The following is a 22980-nucleotide window of genomic DNA, read 5'->3' as shown; positions in this document are numbered from 1 at the left end:
AGTGAACCACACGTACACAAGGACACCAGTGTAAGTTCAACTTAGGACAACAATTCAATTGAATTAGGTTACAAAAAGTAAAAAAAGAAGTTTAATAAAAGTTCTTGGGCCAATTTAACAACAATTTAACACGCTCCAACCGATTTATCAGGAGGAGCAGTGTGGAGGACCAGCTCTACACCCTCGGCAGGGTCCTTGAGGGTGCATAGGTGTTCGCCCATCATTGGTTTTGTGGCTTTGGAGAAGGCGTTCAACGACATCCGTCGGCAAGTCCTGTGGGGGGTGCTTTGGGCGTACAGAGTACCAAGCCCCTTGGTAAGGGCTGTTCGGTCCCTGTACAACCTGTGCCAGAGTTTGATCCGTACTGCCGGCAGTAAGTGGAATTCCTTCCCGGTGAGGGTTGGACTGCGCCAACGTTGCCCTTTGTCACCAATTCTGTTCATTCCCTTTATGGACAGAATTTCTAGGCGCGTCCGAAGCATTGAGGGGGTCCAGTTCGGTGGCCTCAGCGTGGCATCTCTGCTTTTTGTAGTTGATGGTGCTGTTGGCTTCATCAAGCCGTGATCTCCAACTCTCACTGGAGCGGTTTGGAGCTGAGTGTAAAGCAGTTGGGATGTAGATCAGCACCTCCAAATCCAAGACCATGATCCTGAGTTGGAAAAGGGTGGCATACCCTCTCCGGGTCAGGTTGTGGAGGAGTTCAAGTATCTTGAGGTCTTGTTTGTGAGTGAGGGCAGAAGGGAGCCCGAGATGTTCCGACAAACTGTCCGGCGCCCCGGAGGGAGGAGGCAGCAACTTGTTCGCACCGCCCCAAGGAGGAAATGGAGCCGAGAGGCCCGGGGGTTGGACGGCTCTATCGCCAGGGTGGATGTCGCTGAGATAGGGAAACTACTCCGAGGATAGATGAGGTCCGCCCTCAGGTATCTCGAGGTTGTGGATGTTGTAGGGCCGTCTTGGTTGAGGCAACCCCTGCGACATTGCATGGTCATCGGGGACATTACCTTTGGAGTCGGAAACCATCTTCAAGAAAGGTACCAGAGGTTGTGTTCCAACGAAAGGGTGATCACACTCTTCAGCCGATGCCAGGGTATCTTGGAGTCTTGTTCACGAATGAGGGTAGGAGGGAGCGCAAGATTGACAAGCGGATCGGTGCAGCGTCTGCAATGATGAGGACTTTGTACCGGTCTGTTGTGGTGAAGAAGAAGCTGAGCCAAAAGGCGAAGCTCTCAATTTACCAGTCGATTTACCAGTCAAACACAAGTTGTAGGTCATGACTGAAAGAAAAAGATTCCTGATACAAGCAACCAAAATGAGTTTCCTCCGTAGGGTGTCCGGGCTTTCCCTAAGAGATGAGGCGAGAAGCTCGGTCCTCCAGGAGGGACTCCGGGTCAAGCCGCTATTTCAGTTAAACTACTCTGAGGATAGATGAGGCCCGACCTCGGGTATCCCGAGGTTCTGGATGTTGTAGGCCTGTCTTGGTTGAGGCAACCCCTGCGACATTGCATGGTCATCGGGGACATTACCTTTGGAGTCGGAAATCATCTTAAAGAAAGGTACCAGAGGTTGTGTTCCAACTACAGGGGGATCACACTCTTCAGCCGACACCAGGGTATCTTGGGGTCTTGTTCACGAATGAGGGTAGGAAGGAGCCAAAGATTGACAGGCGGATCAGTGCAGCGTCTGCAGTGATGAAGACTCAGTACCGGTCTGTTGTGGTGAAGAAGGACCTGAGCCAAAAGGCGAAGCTCTCGATTTACCAGTCGATTTATGTTCTTACCGTCACTTATTGTCACGAGTTGTAGGTCACGACCGAAAGAAAAAGCAACCGAAATGAGTTTCCACCGCAGGGTGTCCGGGCTTTTCCTAAGAGATGAGGTGAGAAGCTCGGTCATCCAGGAGGGATTCTGGGTCAAGCCGCTATTTCAGTGACTCGGTGGCAAATGGGAAAATAATTTTGACCTGGTGACCTTTAGAACATATTTGACCTGGTGACCCTTAGCAAGTAATATTTTGACCTGGTGACCTTTAGAAAATATTCGGTCACGAGCTGTAGGTAGTGACTGAAAGAACAAGATCCTGGATACAAGCGGCCGAAATGAGTTTCCTCTGCAGGGTGTCCGGGCTCTCCCTTAGAGACAGGGTGAGAAGCTCGGTCATCCAGGAGGGACTCTGGGTCGAGCTGCTACTCAAGTGCATTGAGAGGAGCCAGCTAAGATGGCGTTATACTTATATAGCGCTTTTCCACCTTTCAAGGTGCTCAAAGCGCTTTACACTACATCGCCATCTATCTACTGATGACGCAGCATCAGGAGCAATGTGGGGTTCAGTATCTTGCTCAAGGATACTTAGGGGAGTTCATCAGGGCAGAGAACTGAACCCACAACCTCTGGGTTGGGAGACAACTACTCTACCACTGAGCCACACCCAGAGGATGCCTCCTGGACGCCTCCCTGGAGAGGTTTTCTGGTGTCCCACCGGTGGGAAGACCCGGTGATCACCCAGGACACGCTGGAGAGACTATGTCTCAGCTGGCTTGGGAACACCTTGGGATCCCACCAGAGGAGCTGGTTGAAATGGCTGGGGAGAGGGAAGTCTGGGCATCCCTGCTAAAACTGCTGCCCCCGTGACCCGACCTCGGATTAAGCGGTAGATGATGGATGGATGGATGGATGGATGGATGGATGGATGGATGGATGGATGGATGGATGGATGGATGGATGGATGGATGGACGGATGGATGGGAAGCAGGGGTGTGGTTGGCGGATGATGAATGCTTGATCTGATTGGTCGTTGAAAGCAGGGGGTACAGTTGGTGGATGACAAAGCTTGATCTGATTACAGGCAGGGGGCGCAGTTGGTGCAACTGGACCCTTCTCTAATTCATTGTCAAGGTTCCAGCCCAAAAAATAATGATGAATGTCTTACCAGCTACATGTAAACATGGCCACTGTACTACACTTTTATTGAAAATGATTTTTACCCCAATGGGTTGCTGCTTGTCGTTGATGAGGGGCAGATTCTTAAACGGAAGCGATTGGACGTGACCTTCGGCCAAGTCCCTCAGAGTGATTTTCACCGAGCCGATGAACCTGAAAGAGCGAGAGCCAAACGGAACATTTGCTTAACTTGGAAATCCCACCGGGAGGAAACGGCACACTTTGTGAGTAATTGCGTGAAACCGCTTCCCCATTCCACTTCTTCACCATGGCGATGGATGACGCTGAGTGGCGTTTAACCACAATAGGTGGAGTTTGAAAGCACAGACTTCGCTGCTAACCCTCCCACTTCAAATGGATCGGACATCTACTAGCGATAAACTCATTGGTGAAAGGATGTTTGGTCAGTGGAAGAACACTTTTCTTTTTTAACATGTCTGCCTGATTACTTCCTGTTTACATGGGAGCATTTTGCGGTTGATATCAGGTCACTTAATTTCAGTGCATTCCAGGGTCCTTCCTAATGATTTGGGGGAAAATTCAGGGTGTTTACAGTTGATAGCGGGTCACTTTCTGTTGATTTGAAGGTATTTGGGGGTCACTTCCTCTTGATATCAGATTACTTCCTGGTAATTTAGGAGCATTTCAGGGTCACTTCCTGTTGATTATGGAGCATTTCAGGATCACTTTCTGTTGACTTTAGTGCATTTTAGGGTCATTTCCTGTTGACATTGGGTTACTTAGGGTAGAAACTAATAGGAGTGAATGGAAGTTTTTGTGCCATTGAAATGCATGGCGGGGTAATTATTGGGTCACTTCATGTTGTTTTTGGGGCGGTTCAGGGTCACTTCCTCTTGATTTTCAGGCTTTCCAGGGTCACTTCCTGTTGATTTTGGGGCATTTCAGAGTCATTTCCTGTTCAAATTGGGTCACTTAAGGTGGAAAAAATAGGAGTGAATGGAAGTTTTTGGGCCATTGAAATGAATGGCGGGCGAATATCGGGTCACTTCCTGTTGATTTTGGGGCATTTCAGGGTCACATCGTGTAGATATCAGGTCACTTCCTGTTGATTTGAGGGCATTTCAGTGTCACTTTCTGTTGATTTGATGTCACATGGCAAAATGCTTTTTTCCACATGGCAAAAATTTTTTGCCACAAGGCAAAATCCATTTTTCCACATGGCAAAGTTTTTGCCACATGGCAAAAAAATGCCACATGGCAAAATCCATTTTGCTACATGGCAAAGTTTTTGCCACATGGCAAAAAAATGCCACATGGCAAAATCCAATTTGCTTCATGGCAAAATATTTTTGCCACATGGCAAAAAAACTTTTGGTTCTCGGCCCTGCTGCATTTTTGGGATGTCATACGGAAGAAAGCCTGTGTCGCATCAGAATTCCAGTCGTTTTGGTGTTTGAACGGTGCCACATGGCAAAATGCATTTGGCCACATGGCAAAATTTTTTTGCCACATGGCAAAATCCATTTGGCCACAAGACAAAAAAATAATTGCCACATGGCAAAAAAAAAATGCCACATGGCAAAATCCATTTTGCCACATGGCAAATACGACTTTTGGTTCTCGGCCCAGCTGCATTTTTGGGGTGTCAAAGCCTGAATTCCAGTCGTTTTGGCGTTTGAATGGTACCACATGGCAAAATAGCATTTGGCCACATGGCAAAAAAAAATTGCCACATGGCAAATACCACTTTTGGTTCTCGGCCCTGCTGTATTTTTGGGGTGTCATACGGAAGAAAGCCTGTGTCGCATCAGAATTCCAGTCGTTGGAACGTTGTCGATGGCTCAAACGATTTTGGCTGGTAAGAAACTCTATTGAAAAGATTTAAAAAAAAGGAATGTTATAGATGGTAGCTTTTGCATGACATGCTAAAGCTACCATCAAAAAGTTAGCAGAATTTTGAATTTCAAGTCGAGCTATTTCACTTAAATTCTTCAACTTTTTTTTACTAGTACCAAACCCTCCCAGTCTAAATGGATTAAACATCTATTGACGTCATATGACAGTGCTGTGAAGTTCATACCTAAAGTGAATGATTTATACTGAGCATGTTGGTGTGGCATCCTGTGAGGGGAAGTTTATAAAGAGTAGATGATTGTGTCCTTTTAAGGCAACATTCCTTCCCGGCACAGCCATGTGAGTGGCAATGCTTTTTGCTCATGGACTCTACAAGTTTCAACCTGTGCACACTAAGACTATATTCACACAGTTAACTCATTGTTTGCCATTGACGGTGCTAGACGTCCGATCCAATTGAAGCCAGAGGCGCTGGCAACTCATTTAAAGAGTTTAAATATAGTTTTTTAGAGCCGCATCGTCAATGGGGTCGAAACTGTCAACGTACTTGTCATGGCCGATAGTCTCGTAGTCTTTCACGATGACGTCAATAAAGGAAGATGGGTCCAAGGATATGCCCTTTAAATCAAATTGCAGCTCCTGCAATCAGGGGAAAAAGTCTGTTGACTGGGGCGGCCATGATGTACACAATTGATTCATTGATTGATTAAATCAAATGGTTCAAAAGCTGTTTTGATTGTAGGTGAATCGTTTAGAGACATTGTTTGATTTTTTTAAACTACTTAAAAATGTGTTTTGTTGAAGGATATACTTGTAGAATATACTTTTTTTTTCATTTTTTAACATGATTTTTGAATTTTTTATAACATACAGTACATACAAAAATATACATACATACTGTATATGGCAATATTAATGTATATGTACAAATACATGCATTTATGTATATTTTAGGGCTGTCAAAATGATCGCGTTAAGGGGCGGTAATTAATTTTTTAAATCATGTTAAAATATTTGACGCAATTAACGCACATGCCCCGCTCAAACAGATTAAAATGACAGCACAGTGTGATGTCCACTTGTTACTTGTGTTTTTTGGTGTTTTGTCACCCTCTGCTGGCGCTTGGGTGCGACTGATTTTATGGGTTTCAGCGCCATGAGAATTGTGTAATTATTGACATCAACAATGGCGAGCTATTAGTTTATTTTTTGATTGAAAATTTTACAACTTTTATTAAAACAAAAACATTAAGAGGAGTTTTAATATAAAATTTCTATAACTTGTACTAACATTTATCTTTCAAGAACTACAAGTCTTTCTATTCATGGATCGCTTTAACAGAATGTTAATAATGTTAATGCCATCTTGTTGATTTTTTGTTATAATAAACAAATACAGTCCTTATGTACCATATGTTGAATGTATATATCCATCTTGTGTCTTATCTTTCCATTCCAACAATAATTTACAGAGAAATATAGCATATTTTATAGATGGCTTGAATTGCAATTAATTACGATTAGTTAATTTTCAAGATGTGATTAACTCGATTAAAAATGTTAATTGTTTGACAGCCCTAATATATATATACAGTATATATATACATACATACATATAGTACATATATTTAAACATACACATACATACTTATAGTATATATTAGAACATTCACATGTATTCATGTTCAGTTCCTATGGGTTTTATATATATACATAACCCATAAGAACTGAAGCAAATCTGGGTATGGCTATTACCACTGTATATACAACTTTTGGATATTATTATGGCTTCAATCAATCGTATTTTGTGCTTTCACTCACCATTAAATTAGGAATCTAAATGAATATCAGCAAAAGTAATAGAACCGTGAATAACGTCTTCTATTTTTTTTTTTACCAACGAATTTGTCCATCACAAAAATCTGAATCGTCTATCGAAACAATGATTTGTGGCAGCCCGACTGTTGAGCGGGGATGCTCTTCTACACAAAAACTGCACTCACTTCATTCCACACGGGATTTAGCTCATTGTCAACAGCATTGGTTTTCTTCTTTTCACCTGAAATCACAAAAGATAATCACCTTATTGGAAAGACACATTATGCAACAGTTAAATCGATAAAGAAAAGACATTTTTAGAGGCCAAGAAACAGGTCGTCTTATATCGCGGGTTATCTCATGTCAGGTCGTTGAAAGTGATGAATGTTCATTTTCTGCCAGCCCTCCAACTGCTAACGGATTGGACGTCTGTGGATGTCCGCGGCAGACAATGCCAGGCAATTTTGGTCATTTCCTGTTGGTTTTCGGTCACTTTTCATTTTGTCGCATTAACAGGTCATTTGCCGGTATGATATTTATATTATGAATATACTATTGACAGGTTTCAAACTCTTCTTGAAGGTTCTAATGATAACATATTTACGAGGGTTGTTCCGATCATGTTTTTTTGCTCCCGAGCCGATCCTGATCGTTTTAGTTTGAGTATCCGCCGATCCCGATATTTCCCGATCCGACTGCTTTTTTTTTTTTTTTTTTGCTCCCGATTCAATTCCAATCATTCCCGATAATTTTTCCTAATCATATACATTTTGGCAATGCATTAAGAAAAAAATGAATAAAACTCGGTCGAATATATACACTCAACATACAGTACATAAGTTCTGTATTTGTTTATTATGACAATAAATCCTCAAGATGGCATTTACATGATTAACATTCTTTCTGTGAGATGGATCAACGGATAGAAAGACTATTGACTATTGCCATCTAGTGTATTTGTTGAGCTTTCAGTAAATGATACTGTAGCCATTTAACTTCTGCCCAAATGCATGATGGGAAGTGCAACCATGACTGTGCGTAGTGGTACCAATTGATATATCTTCTCTGCGTTGGGAAATAAAATAGGGTGTTAAGAAAAAGATCAACTTCTACCTTTATTTCTAATTTCTAATTGTTGAGAGAGGAATTGTAAGGCTTTAGCCAATTTAAAAAAAAGCTTCAAAGGCAGCCAAAATTCTCTCTACTCCATTAACGTTGCCTTTTAACTCTATGTATATGTAAATCAGTGCCATTATAGACTGAACGCGAAATGATAGCCCTAGTTTAAGCCAAAACTAAAGACTGGATGAGTGCAAGACATTTTGTGTGTAACGTTAAATACAATTAGAAAACGATTTAATTAAAAAGTATATATAAATAAAAAAAAAAGCATGTCCGATATTTTTTTTGCCGATTCCGATACTTTGAAAATGACCGATCGATCGGGACATCTCTACAATAGTATATTAACTATTGACATATTTCAAACTCTTCTTGAAGGTTCTAATGATAACATATTTACCGACCTAATTAAACCCCCGCTAACTCAAAGATCAAGCCTTTTTTCCCCTTTAAATAATAGGAATCATTCACAATGAAATTACGCTGACAGTCATTAACCCAAAGAGCCAATAGGGGGCGACCAAATGCAGGCAGGCAATCATAGGACATGCCAATGCAATGACAATTCCTGAGAAGCATTTTGCTGGACTTTTCCACAGATTTTTGTATTTTATTATTTCTCTCGTTTTCTTAGTGACTATTTCTTTCTGGTATATTCAGTAATTATAAGTAATGAGTTTATAATCATTATTTTTCAATCATTTGTTGTTCGTTTAACTTTGGCAACTTGAAAGCAAACGGTTTACTCAAATAACAAATCTTAGTTTGGAGACGTACAATTGATCGATTAGCATGATTGCCGTGCTAAACTGTGACCAGCCCTTGTACAAAAGCAGAACTCTTCTACAACCCCGAGCAAAAAGTATGGAATCACCAGTCTCGGACGTGCACCCACTCAGACATTATATTGGATAGAACAAACTCAGATAAAAAGCTTGATAAAATAATGAATTACTTCAAAAGTGGGACTCCTTGGCATTCAGAAACACTAAAAGAAATGAATATAAAACATTGTGGTGGTCAGTAAATGTTACTTTTATAGAGCAAGTGCAGGGAAATAAATATAGAATCACTCCATTCTGAAGAAAAAAATAAGGAATCGCTCTATTTTGAGTAGAAAATACAGACACACCTAGTCAATTTCCTTTCCTTAATCGGACCCCTGCCTCAGATTAAATCTGCTCGTTAGTCAGCAGTTAAAAAGTGTGCAGGTATCACACCTTGGAGGGCTGCTGGATTCACAAGAATAATGGCTCCAACAAGAGAGATGTCTCTTGAGACCAAGGAGAGGATTATCAAACTTCTTCAAGAAGGTAACGTGACAAGTATGGTTGCCAAAGATGTGGGCTGTTCACAGTCAGCTGTATCAAAAATCTGGACCAAGTACAAACAGCATGGCAAGGTTTTTAAAGTTAAGCGTACTGGTAGACCGAGGAAGACATCCAAATGTCATGACAAACAACTAAAGGCCATATGTCTTGAAAACAGAAGATGTACAACAAGACAAATGAAGAAGAAATGGGAGGAAACTGGAGTCAAAGTATGTGACAGAACTGTGCAAAATCGCCTAAAGGAAATGGGATTTTCATACCGGAAAGGAAAAGGAAACCATCATTGACCAGGATTGTTTCGATCATGTTTTTTTGCTCCCGATCCGAACCGATCGTTTTACTTTGAGTATCTGCCGATCCCGATATTTACCGATCCGATTGCTTTTTTTTTTTGCTCCCATTTCAATTCCAATCATTTCCGATAATTTTTGCCCGATCATATACATTTTGGCAATGCATTAAGAAAAAAATGAATAAAACTCGGACAAATATATACATTCAACATACAGTACATAAGTACTGCATTTGTTTATTATGACAATAAATCCTCAAGATGGCATTTACATTATTAACATTCTTTCTGGATTCTTAAAGGATAAATGTGACTTTGTATTGTGACTAAATATTGCCATCTAGTGTATTTGTTGAGCTTTCAGTAAATGATACTGCAGCCATTTAACTTCTGCCCAAATGCATGATGGGAAGTGCAACCATGACTGTGCGTAGGGGCACCAATTGATATATCTTCTCTGCGTTGGGAAAGAACATAGGGTGATAAGAAAATGATCAACTACTACCTTTTTTCTCCACATTGCCTCCCACGTTATTTTTAATTGCTGAGAGAGGTATTGTAAGGCTTTTGCCACATAAAAAATGGCTCCAAAGGCTGTCAAAATTCTCTCTACTCATTATACACAACCTTTTAGCGCTATCTATAGGTAAAACGGCGTCTTTATAGATTGTACGCGACAATGCGTGAGTGGGTCGTGCAGCGCATGCGTTAATTATTTAACGTGATTAATTTAAAAAAATTAAGTACCACCGTGAACGCAATAAATTTGATAGCCCTACTTTAAGCCAAAACTACTCTGGATGAGTGTAAGACATTTTGTCTGTAACATTAAATACAATTAGAAAACGACTTAAATAAAATATATATATATATATATATATATATATATATATTGAAAAAAGGCATGTCCGATATTTTTTTTGCCAATTCCGATACTATGAAAAAGACGTGATCGGATGCCGATCGATCAGGACATCTTTATCATTGACACTTAAACAGAAAAGAACAATACTGCAATGGGCTAAGGAGAGGCAATAGTGGACTGTGAATGACTGGATAAAAGTTATTTTCAGTGATGAGTCAAGAATCAGCATTGGACAAGGTGACGAAGCTGGAACTTTTGTTTGGTGATGTTCCAGTGAGATTTATCAAGATGACTGCCTGAAGAAAACATCAAAATTCCCTCAGTCCTTGATGATATGGGGCTGCATGTCAGGCAAACGCACTGGGGAGATGGCTGTGGTTAAATCTTCAATAAATGCACAAGTTTATTTTGAAATTTTACACCGCTTTCTTATCCCTTCAATTGAAAATATGTTTGTCATTTTCCAAAATGGCAATGCATCATGCCACAGAGCTAAAACTGTTAAAGCATTCCTTGGAGAAAGACTCATCCAGTCAATGTCATGGCCTGCAAATAGCCCAGATCTCAACCCTATTGAAAACCTGTTGTGGAAATAAAAAAAAAAAATGTCCACAGCAAGGCTCCGACCTGCAAGGATGATCTGGCAACTGCAAACAAAGAGAGTCGGCACCAAATTGATGAAGAATACTCATCAAGTCCATCCCTCAGAGACTGCAAGCTGTCATATAAGCCAGAGGTGGTGCAACTAAATACTAGAAATATGTTGTGATTGTTATTTCTTTGTTTGTTTCTCATGATTCCATTTATTTTTCCTCAGAATGCAGTGATTCAAAAGTAACATTTACTGACCACCACAATGTTTTTCATTCATTTCTCTTAGTGTTATTAGTGATATTATCCAATATCATTTATAAACACTCATATCGGCTACCCGATAAAATCAGGCAACTCTGCTTTCATATACACAATTAATTGTCAGTTAATTCAGTAACCATTTTGTTGGGCCAAATTTAAACATTTTTCTACTGTGTAAGCCCAAACAGTAAATGTGACTAATCATTAAATCATGTTAAATCAGTCGTAATTTCTCACCTCGGAACACCACGGAAACTATTGGATCGGGGTTGCCCAATCTCTTTTTGGGAATCCCGCCCGCAGACTCGACTACAACCCGCAACATGTTTGAAAAATGTTTTCTCAGGGGAAGTGCAGCATATTCCTCAGAGTCGAGCGAGTCAACTGAATGGAACAGAAGTGAAGGCGGTTGACGAGATTGAGAAAGAGGAGGAGAAAGAAGAGGGTTGACTCAACCTCTAGCAACCATTTAGACAACATCACAATTTCACAAGTGTGTATTTTCCTGATCAATTTTTAACTTTGCTCTCTACACTTAAATACAAATGTCTGGACGTGCCACTAAAGAAAATCAATCAGTGTTTTTCACATGTTGGTTAGAAAAAAATAAAATAAAATAACCAAATACATATGATTTATGTATGTACCGTAATTATCAGACTATAAGCCGCTACTTTTTTCCTTCATTTTGAATCCTGCGGCTTAAAGTCCAGTGCGGCTTATTTGTTGATTTATTTCGGTTAAAATGGAACACTTGATTTGACAGCGGTGTCATAAGACTGTCATAAGACCATCATAATTATGACATGACACTGTCATGAGCATTACTGAATGCTTATGTCATTAAGTGTCATCTGGCAAATGATGTCACTAACTCCGTTTATGTCCAGCTTGAATTTTTACATTCAAAAAGTGAGATAATTGGCCAGATAACACTAAATGACATCTGTTATAAGCATTCATAAATGCTCATGACAGTGTCATATCATAATTATCATTGTCTAATGACAGCCTTATGGCACCACTGTCAAATATAGTGTTACCAAATACCATAACTAGCAATAACAAGCAATAACAATAATAATAGGAAGTGACCCTTAAATGACCAAAATTAACAGCAAGTTACCCCGAAGTGCCCTGAAATCAATGGGAAGTGACCACACTACACCCCAAAATGAGCAGGAAGTGACCCTAAAATACCTCAAAATCCAAAGGAAGTGATTGATTATAGAGCAAGTGACCACGAAATGCCCCAAAATCAACAGGAAGTGACTGAAAATCAACAGGAAATGACATGAAATGCCCCAAAATTGCTGAGTACTGGCTTACATAGATGCTATTCTAATGGAAGATATTGTTAGCAACCTGTGGGTTTTTAAACAGTGACACCTTTTTAAAAAACGATATTTCGATTCTTGTCGGGAGACTTTTGGGCTACAAAGTAGTAAAGTTTTTGCTGTATTGTCACACCCCTACACTGAACGTGCTTCATAAAACTGCAACATCTGATTTTTAAAGGAGGTTAAAACAAACATACAGTTGAATTTCCCGCCACTGGTGTGATGTCAATATCGAATGGAGAGTTTTCTTAAAGGGACACTAACACAATTTAACAGAGTGGATAATGATTCTGGGGACGAACAGAAAACTTTAAATAAAAAATAAAAATAAAATATGTACTTCAATTTAATAACACACGATTAAAGATGACCCATATTAAGACCTACAAAAAAGAACAGGTAGTCCACCATTTTGTAACTACTTACTACTATTTTGCCCCATTTTGTGTGTTTTATAAAGGTTCTAACAAATTCACCTGATCTGATCAACCACGGATGTTCCAGCTAAATATATTGAAGAAGCAAAATTCTCAAAACGTTTCCAATTTCCACCAAGAAAGAAAAAAAAATACAGTCATGTAAATCTGCAGTTTGAGCCATTGCTGGCGTTACGGTTTCTTTGCGCTCTCTAGTGGTGAGAAATAGTCCAGCGTTCCAGTAGTGGGTGAATTAAACGTCTATTTTTTGAAAAATTTTCCAATTCCAAAAACTTCCGACGACAAATGGATTTGAATAAACCCCAACTATGTTTGATTTTAAGTAATTTAAGACCAAAACATAAAAGTAAATATTCATTTTCGTGGATTTTAAGACGCAAGCGCCATAATTCCGAGTGTCCGTGAAGGCGTCGATCACTCAGTTTTATGTTAACGTGACATTTTACAGTCAATTAACTTACATTTTAGGCTTAAAAAGAACTATATTTGACCCTTTACGGTTTCAACACAACTTCAAACCATTTTTCCTCGCATTTTGTAACAGGTAACGGCATTTTTTGGAGAGGTTGTGGTACAAACATGATTAATTCTTAGTTTTAAACGTAAACTGGGTATGATTTAAGCTAGCGACTAAAGTAACGTCCGTTAGCTTGATTTTTTAAATTTATTTATTCTTTGATTATTATTATTATTATTATTGACTTAAAAAAACATGCAGAACTAGTTATAAAATGAATTAAAAGTAGGAAGCTTTTTTAAAAATGTCATTGGAAATAATTTCAGTCTGAAATTAGTTGAGGCTACGGCTAGCACATATTTTAATGTAGGGTTAATGAGGTTGTCTTTTTTTTTGTCTTTTTATGTAGGAGATGTCGTGGCATAAACCAAAAACTGTGTGGCCAGACATCAAAACAATGCGAAGTCGCATCCTCAATCTTAAGGAGGAGTGGACAATCGTTTCCTCAACGCAGGTATCAGATTTTAAATTTATATTTGTAGCATTTAATTTGGATATACTTTGTTTTCACGTTGTGTTGCATTCAAAACAATGAGTGGTCGTGTTTCAGTGCTATTGACGATGATAGACTTTTAATCATTTGGCTCTTGAAAAAGTAATTAAAACTCTTGAAATGAGTTTATCACTAGTAGACTTACAATCCATTTGGACGTCTAGCGCCGTCAATGGCAGCCAATGAGTTCATGGAAGCTTTTAACGCCACTTTGAATGACAGAGGCTGTTAAAAAATCTTCCATACAAATAAATACAAGGATAAAATTGATCACCAAACATCCAGTTGTCGACGTTTTTATCAGACTAGCATCAGAATTGATCAGTTTGAACAGCAAAGGCATGCGATGTGATCATCTGGTCAACACTCACTGTGTAAATGTCAGAGGTGGGTAGAGTAGCCAAAATTTACTCAAGTAAGAGTTACTTTTAATTAATATTACAAAAGTAAAATTAGTCATCCAAAAATTTACTCAAGTACAAGTAAAAATGTGTCGGTAGAAAAGAATACTCAAGTAATGAATAACATTGTGAGTAACTGCTTACAATGTCTGGTGATTTAATAATGTTACAGTGGTATGAAAAAGTATCTGAAGCTTTTGGAATTTCTCACATTTCCGCATAAAATCCCCATCAAATGTGATCTGATCTTTGTCAAAATCACACAGATGAAAAAACAGTGTCTGCTTTAACTTAAAACACCCAAACATTCATAGGGCTGCAGCTATCGATTATTTTAGTAGTCAATTAATCGATGAACTAGTTAGTTCAAATAATCGAGTAATCGGATAAGGAATATGAAAAATTAAAATACCTCATCTGAGCCTCAAACAGTATTTAAAAAAAATAAATGAGGATCTATGTACAACAAAAGAACAATTGGCTAACTTACATAGCAAAAGTCCGCTAGCCTAAATGCTATAAAATGCTAACGTATGTCCATAATGAGATGCATGTTTTCGAAATAAATTCAGTCAATCAAAAGGTTTTTTTACAGTGCTCTTAACAAATGGTTCAGACACATATTACCACAAAAAAAGGCTAAATATATAAATAATAAAATTTACAAATGGATTAAAAAACATTAGCTCAAACAAAAACTAAGCTTTCGTTGGTCTTAACAGAGAGCAGTTGGATTCAGCCATGTGAAATGAGGCAGACCAGAGGGCAGTGTGTCCACCTTAATAAAATGAAATGCAAACACGTTCAAAATAAACCATTACAACGCCACTTTAATTAAACGAATATTCGAACCAACAAAATATAATTTGAATATTTTTTTCAAATCGAATTCTCGAGTTAATCGATTAATTGTTGCAGCACTAATAGGTTTTCATATTTTAATGAGGATAGCATGCAAACAATGACAGAAGGTGGAAAAATAAGTAAGTGAACCCATTGCCTAAGGAGACTTAAAGAGCAATTGAAACCAATTCTTACCAAACATTTTAAGTCAGGTGTGTGTCCAATCACTGATGAGTGGTTTAAAGCTGCCCTGCCCACTGTAAAACACACACCTGGTAAGAAATGTCTTGATGAGAATCATTGTCTGATGTGCATAATGGCTATATGTTCATCAATCGACAGTCAGCGAAGTTGTCTACAAATAGAGTTTGGCACTGTTGCTTCTATCCCAAGGAGTGACTGTCCACCAAATATGATGCCAAAAGTTCAGCGCAGAATACTCAGAGAGGTTAAAAAAAAAAAAAAAAAGAACCTTAGAGTGTCTGCTAAAGACTTACAGAAATCACTGGCACAGTCCAATGTCTCAACTATACCTAAAACTATGGCCAAGAATGGGGTTCATGGGAGGAAGCCACTGCTATCTAAAAAAACATTGTTGCTCGTTTAATGTCCGCAAAAAGCCGCTTGGACACTCCGCAGAAGTTTGGGCAAAATATTTTGTGGACTGATAAAACCAAAGTTGAATTGTTTGGGAGTAACACACAATGTCGTCGAACAGTTCACCAACATCAACACCTCATCCCCACCGCGAAACATGGTGGAGGGAGCATCATGATTTGGGGCTGTATTGCTTCCTCAGGGCCTGGACAACTTGCAATCATTCACTGAACAATGAATTCAAGCGTTTATCAGGATGTTTTGCTGGAAAACCTGAGGCCGTCTGTCAGACAGTTGAAGCTAAAAGAGAGGATGGATGCTGCAACAAGACAATGATTCAAAACACAGAAGTAAGTCAACTTCAGAATGGTTTCAAAAGAACAAAATACACGTTCTGGAGTGGCCAAGTCAAAGTCCAGACTTGAACCCCATTGATATGTTGTAGCATGCCCTAAAGACAGCGCCAAACCTCCCAGGAATCTGACTGAACTACAGCAGTTTGGTTGAGAAGAATGGGCCAAAATCAATGTGCCAGACTAATCTGCAGCTACAGGAAGCGTCCGGTTGAAGTTATTGCTGCCAAAGGGTGGCCACAAAATATTAAATATGATGGTTCACTGACTTATTTTTCCCCCTTCTGTCATTGTTTGCATACTATCCTCATTAAAATATGAAAAGCTATAAATGTTTGGGTGGTTTTAGTTAAAGCAGACACTGTCTTTTCATCTGTGTGATTTTGACAAAGATCAGATTACATTTGATGGTGATTTAATGCAGAAATGTGAGAAATTCCAAAAGGTTCAGCTACTTTTCCATCCCTCTATAGCGGAGTAAGAGTAGCGTTTCTTCACAAATCTACTCAAGTAAAAGTACAAAGATGGCTTAGTAAAACTACTCTTAGAAGTACAATTTTCTCAAAAGGTTACGCAAATGTAACGGAGTAAATGTAACGCCTTACTACCCACCTCTGGTTAAATATTGCGTCATAATAGCAAACATTTTATGACTGGCAGCCAGAGGTCGACGTGGAGACGGTTGCAGAAGAAGCGCAACAGCCGGACCCGGTTCAGTTAACGCAGACCAATAAGGAGCTTTCAGAGGGTAAGACGCAAGGTGTCTTATCCCCGTAAACAACAAGCAATTTGTAAAGATGCTTTTGGTTTGTGCCCCCACTCACAGGCGAGAGAATGAGTAAGATGAAAGAACACTTTGAGAACTGGCTGCTGATTGGTCCGGATAACCTGGTGATACTCAAGCAAGAGCTGGATGACACGCGCCGGGATCTGGCCAAGGCCAAAATTAGGTCAGGGTTTATACGTAAAAAGCTTCACAAGTCATGAAATGGATTGTGTCAAAATCCAGGCCTTCAGTGTTTGCATCGACTTCTGTCTTTATAATGAATAAGAAAGGGAAAGTGACGTATGCCGTAAAACAGTCGGCACATGTGTAGTTTTTTTGTGTGGCAGGTTTCCTGCCACCCTCCTCAAAGTTAGTTAGTGCCGGTGAAAGCGATACAGACGCCCTCAAGATATAAGAGAGGTGTCATTCAGCAAGTTGTCGGTCGACATATCGTCAGATTCGTCACAAATGTGATGAAAATTTTGATAAAGGTTAGGGTTACTTTAAAATGTTATTTAAAATGAAAAAAATAAAAAACACTTACCGGTAATATTGCAGCATCCAGCAAGGGCAAGAACCAAAAGTGGTATTTGCCACATGGCAAAATGGATTTTGCCATATGTCATTTTTGCCATGTGGCAACATTTTTTTGCAATACGGCAAAATGGATTTTGCCATGTAGCATTTTTTTGCCATGTGGCGAAATGGATTTTGCCATGTGGAATATTTTTGCCATGTGGTAAAATGGATTTTGCCATGTGTCATTTTGCCATTTGGCAAAATAGATTTTGACATGTGGCATTTTACCCTGTGGAATTTTTTTGCCATTTGGCAAATGGATTTTGCCATGTAGCAAAATGTATTTTGCCCTGTGGCTTTTTCCTGCAATGTGGCTTTTTTTTTTTGCCATGTGGCAAAATGGATTTTGCTTTGTGGCATTTTTTTGCCATGTGGCGAAATGGATTTTGCCAGGTGGAATTTTTTTGCCATGTGGTAAAATGGATTTTGCCATGTGTCATTTTGCCGTGTGGCAAAATAGATTTTGACATGTGGCATTTTTTTGCCATGTGGCAAAATGGATTTTGCCATGTGGAATTTTTTTGCCATGTGGTAAAATGGATTTTGCCATGTGGCATTTTGCCGTGTGGCAAAATAGATTTTTCTCTGTGGCAAAATAGATTTTGAGATGTGGCATTTTTTTTTGCCATGTGGCAAAATTGATTTTGCCATGTGGCATTTTGCCCTGTGGATTTTTTTTGCCATTTGGCAAATGGATTTTGCCATGTAGCAAAATGTATTTTGCCCTGTGGCATTTTCCCATGTGGCATTTTTTTGCCATGTGGCAAAATAGATTTTGCCATGTGACATTTTTTTTGCCATGTAGCAAAATTGCTATGTGTTTTTTTTTTTTGCCTTGTGGCACAATTTTTTTTGCCTTGTGGCGAAATGGATTTTGCCATGTGGCGAAATGGATTATGCCATGTGCCGAAATGTATATTGCCCTGTGGCATTTGTTTTGCCATGTGGCAAGTTTTTTTCGCCATGTGGTAAAATGGATTTTGCCATGTGGAATTTTTTTGCCAAGTGGCATTTTTTTGCCAAGTGGCATTTTTTTTGCCATGTAGCAAAATGGATTTTGCCATGTGGCAAAATGGATTTTGCCCTGTGGCATTTTTCTGCCTTGTGGCATTATTTTTGCCATGTGGTAAAATGGATTTTGCCATGTGGCATTTTATTGCTATTTGGCACATTTTTTTTGCCTTGTGGCAAAATGGATTTTGCCATGTGGTAAAATGGATGTTGCCATGTGGTAAAATGGATTTTGCCATGTGGTAAAATGGCTTTTGCCATGTGGCAAATTTTTTTTGCCATGTGGCATTTTTTTTTTACCAAGTGGCAATTTTGCCACATAGCAAAAAAAAAAAGCCCCATGGCAAAATCCATTTTGCCACATGGCAAATACCACTTTTGGTCCTTGCTGTCTCTCTAATATTGACTGTTTTGAAACATATGAGCAGGTGCAAGGAAAAGACCAAAGAGGCTGATGAACTCAAGCAGCAGCTTCAGCGTTGCTCTGAAGAGAAAGCAAAGATGATGGAGGAGATAAAAGAGCTCCACCGCGAACTAGATGAGGAGAAGTGCCGCAATGCCGACTCGGAACTGCAGGTACCTTGTGCATCTTCACACTCATTCAGGTCTTCGGAGAGAGTCGGAACAGGGCCGTACAGTCCCGGGCCGGCTCCCCTTTGATATTAATGCATCATACACCAAGGGTATGGGGCGGCTGGGGCCCGTCGGGTAGTGGTGGTGGGGGGGTGACGTGACAGTTACCTTCCCCGCCGCTGGCCCCGCCATTCCCGCACCTCATTTAACGCACCACATTAGAACTGAAACGATTACTCGAATAATTTGAGAAACTCAGTTTTAAAAATGGTTCGAGGCATTTTCTCCGCCTCGAGGAATCGTTTCATTTCGCTAGGTCTAAGCATGACGTTTTGCCCCGACTACTTTTAATGCGGTTCGATTATTCGAACTAACTAGTTCATCGATTAATCGACTACTAAAATAATCGATAGCTGCAGCCCGAAAACCAATAAATGTTTGGGTGGTTTTAGTTAAAGCACAGTTTTTTCATCTGTGTGATTTTGACAAAGATCGGATCACATTTGATGGGGATTTTATGCAGAAATGTAAGAAAATTCCAAAAGGTTCAGATACTTTTTCATACCACTGTACCTCACAACAACACTTTGCCATTGTTGATTTTGAATTGTGTGGAAGCACATAGGATTATTATTATTATTATATGACCAATACTCGCCACTTTAAATCTGTTCAAATCATAAGGACACTCAGATTCCTATTCTCGGTGTCTAAGCAGCAGGACAGTTTTTTTTTTTCTTTTTTAAAGGAACTATGGGTACACTTAAACCTCCATCGGGTTCAAAATGTCTGCTTCCTAATTGTCTCTTGTCTCAGTCCTCCCAGTTACAGAGCTTGATGGTAAAGCGTCACAACGCCAGCCTGGATGAGATCAGCGACCTGGAGCAACAGGTCTGAAAATCGAGCACTTTCTAAACCACATTTTGAATACTCGAAGCTGTTTAATCTGGCTTTTACACCGAAATCTAATGAAATGCTTTTTAGGTGCATCATTTCTCTTTGGAGCTTCAGGATGAAATGGAGAACTCTTCATATTTGAAGACACAGCTGCTTAGAGTTCTCAATAAGCTGCAAAGAAGCGCCCAACAACTTTCAAAGGTCTGCGCCGGTTTTTCTCTCTTTTCAAATGTACAACTCTCAAAATCGTGAGGATTATTCATTACATTAAACCTAATACAATACTGTAGCGAGTGAGCAAAACCGAAGAACTACAGCGCTGACGAGCTCCAGTGGGGTGGAGGGTTAGCCACGCAGTTGCTAACCGTCAAATGCTATTGTTTAGCCACAACTGGATTCATTACCTGATTACTATTCATCCTTCACACAGCTGTTGGAAACAGAAATGCTGTTTAATCCATCTGCAGGCGACCGGGAGATTGATTTTGATTGATTGAGGATTTTACGATACTGTGCGGGTGTGCACGGGTCCGAATGGGAAACGCAATCTTCCCTAAGGCAAAACACTACCACTTTTGTCCACCGGCGTCGCTAAAATCGACCAAAACTGAAAAGTTACCAAGTGAACTAGTGAAATATGTCTGGCGACGTCCATGGTCATGATTGAATGACAGTTGACTAAATCTGATTTATTCAGAGAAAGCAGCAAAACGACGACAAGGAGGAAGAAGAGGAGCAGTCCATCTACGAAGAAATGAGACCCCTTTGGAATTCGGACAGAAGCTCCCTGGGTTGCCCCGTTTGTCAGATCCGCTGTCCCGTCAGTCAGTACCGGCAGATGATAGACCATCTGGAAGTCTGCCTGAACTGAGCTTTCTTCTCATCGTGAGAGTTTCTCCACTTGTTGTAATTCAACAACTTCCCTTTTGTTCTTGTGGCGTACTTTGATGACCTTTTCAAAAATGAAATGATCAACTTTGACACGTTTCTGTCGACGTTTCTCCGATCAGATCAACTGAAAACAGCTCGTCTTCGTTAATCTGTTTTGTTGACTAAGGGCATTTGAACTGGGATCAAATAATAGCTGTGAGCCCTCGCGGTTCCAATGGATCGACGAGTTTGTGTGGGGGGGAAAGACGCGTTAGCTTGTTGCACTGTTTTATATAGTTGAATTGAGTTGTGTCGTTATCCTTTTATGAGGAAAAGGGTGTTCAAAAAGTCAATTCTGTTTGAAAAAATAAATGATAATATAATGTTAATGCTTTCCTTTGGTTCTTTTCTTGAATATATTTGAAGAATTAAAGATGTGATATTGAATTTAAAGATAAACATAAATGAGTTGGGATACTTCGTAGCCCAAAAGGTGATTGATATGCTACCACCAAGAATCAACATATCGTGTTAAAAAGCTGTCACTGTTTGAAAAAAATAATAACGGAAGCAGCAGGTTGCTACCAAAATCTTCCATTAGAATAGTGTCCACGTTAGTCCACTACTTGCCGTTGACAGCACTAGACGTCCATAAACGGATTTTAAGGGGGGCCCAGGGGAGCGAGCCCCCCCCCGGTGGCCGAAAAGTGTCATTGCACGTAATTGACTTACCTATCCATGTAAAAGTTGGAAAGCAATAAAACTCCAACAAAAATTAATGAAATGAACAAAAAATTTATTTTTATTACAGGTCAAAATTATTTTTCGAACAGATCAATTGACTAGCAACTTAGACGCTCATTTGCATATCATTAAAAAAAAAAAAATAGGGGAGGGCAATTTTATTTTTCAAAGCATTTTTTTCTTTGATTGAATTTTTTTTTTTTTTGATTGAAGCAGCTTTCTTGGGGATTGAATGATTTAGACACAAATGTCCTACCCATAATATGGCCTAAACACAAAAAGGATTGATAAAATCAAAACTTTTTTTAATGAAAAATTAAGTGTTCAATTGCAAATATTTCAGTCACAAATATTTTTTCGAATTAAAAAACTTTTTTTCTATAATTTTTTCTTTTTTTGATTAAAGTGATTTTTCTTTAAAAAAAACATATTTTTTGTTTGAAGTAACTTATTTTTTTATTGAATAATACAAATGCAAAGCAACATTACATCAATCAAAAAAAGTTGCTTCAACAAAATTCAATAAAATTGACTTAAATAAAAAAAATTCAAGAAAAATAGCTTTCAAATGCTTTTTTTTTTTGAGTTTCAAATTTATTTTTGCATTCAAACACATTTTTTTTTTTTATTGAAGAGGCTTTTTTTTTAAATTGAAAATATATATTTTGATTGAAGCAACTTTTTAAAAAAAATCGTATAATGAAGACATAAATCTACCTCCGTATGGTTCCTCCCAGGGGATACAATTTTTGACTGGGGTAACTACATTGGCACGACACCATTTCATCATTTTAGGGCATTTAGAGGGTGACTTCCTGTCGATTTTGAGTCACTTCCTATTTATTTGGGGACATTCCTGAGTCACGTCCTGTTCAGTAGCCCAAATTCAACAGGAAGTGACCTGTAAAGGCCCCAAAATTAACAGGAAATGTCCCGTCCATGGACTGAAAAGAGAAGGAAGTGTCTTAATTAAAACAGGAAATTACCCCTAAATTACCTAAATTAACAGCAAGTGACCCAACAATGCCCTGAAATAATCAAGAAGTGACCACAACACCCAAAAAAAAAACATGAAGTAACTGACTAAAAAGAAGTGACCCTGAAATGCCCCAAAATGAAGAGGAAAGTATCCTCAAATGTCTGAAAATCAACAGGAAGTAACTAGATCAAAACTGAAAGTGACCTCTTAATGCCATAAACCAACAGGAAGTGACCCCGGAATGTCCTAAAATCAAAAGGGTAGTAACCTCTTAATGTCCAAAATTAACAAGAAGTGACCTCTAATTTACCAAAAATAACAGCCTAACCCCAAAATGGCCTGAAATCAAGAAGTGACCACTGTAAACCCCCAAATCAACAGGAAGTGACACTGAAATCTCCCAAAAACAACAGGAAGTGACTTGACGAAAACCAGAAGTGACCCCTCAATGACCTAAATCAACAGGAAGTGACCCCAAATGCCCTAAATTCAAACAGGAAGTGAGGGAAAAAACAGAAAATGACTTTAAATTCTCCAATCCAGTCA

General features: G+C 39.2%; 2 protein-coding genes across 2 annotated transcripts in view; one reads left to right on the top strand and one right to left on the bottom strand.

Moving 5' to 3' along the window:
* The window catches only part of myofl (myoferlin like), a 64429-nt gene extending 53023 nt beyond the window's left edge, over positions 1 to 11406 (bottom strand). Inside the window, exons 1-4 of the mRNA XM_057848411.1 lie at positions 11272 to 11406; positions 6755 to 6810; positions 5299 to 5390; positions 2981 to 3089 (exon numbers count right to left, since the gene is read on the bottom strand). Coding sequence (XP_057704394.1) covers positions 2981 to 3089; positions 5299 to 5390; positions 6755 to 6810; positions 11272 to 11359 — 345 coding nt within the window. The 5' untranslated portion in view covers positions 11360 to 11406. The remainder of the gene's footprint in view (positions 1 to 2980; positions 3090 to 5298; positions 5391 to 6754; positions 6811 to 11271) is intronic.
* Positions 11407 to 13210: 1804 nt separating this feature from the next.
* LOC130923400 (centrosomal protein of 55 kDa-like) lies at positions 13211 to 21063 on the top strand. Its single transcript, XM_057849079.1, has 8 exons — positions 13211 to 13355; positions 13678 to 13782; positions 16676 to 16763; positions 16842 to 16965; positions 18800 to 18947; positions 19761 to 19835; positions 19929 to 20042; positions 20539 to 21063. Exons 2-8 carry the CDS (start codon positions 13681 to 13683, stop codon positions 20710 to 20712), a joined length of 825 nt encoding a protein of 274 aa, XP_057705062.1. The 5' UTR covers positions 13211 to 13355; positions 13678 to 13680; the 3' UTR covers positions 20713 to 21063.
* Positions 21064 to 22980: the final 1917 nt, after the last annotated feature.

The sequence above is a fragment of the Corythoichthys intestinalis genome, chromosome 10 (assembly GCF_030265065.1).
Source record: "Corythoichthys intestinalis isolate RoL2023-P3 chromosome 10, ASM3026506v1, whole genome shotgun sequence".
Classification (NCBI taxonomy): Eukaryota; Metazoa; Chordata; class Actinopteri; order Syngnathiformes; family Syngnathidae; genus Corythoichthys; species Corythoichthys intestinalis.
Note: the sequence above shows the minus strand (reverse complement) of the source record. Positions and strands in the feature narration are given on the sequence as shown.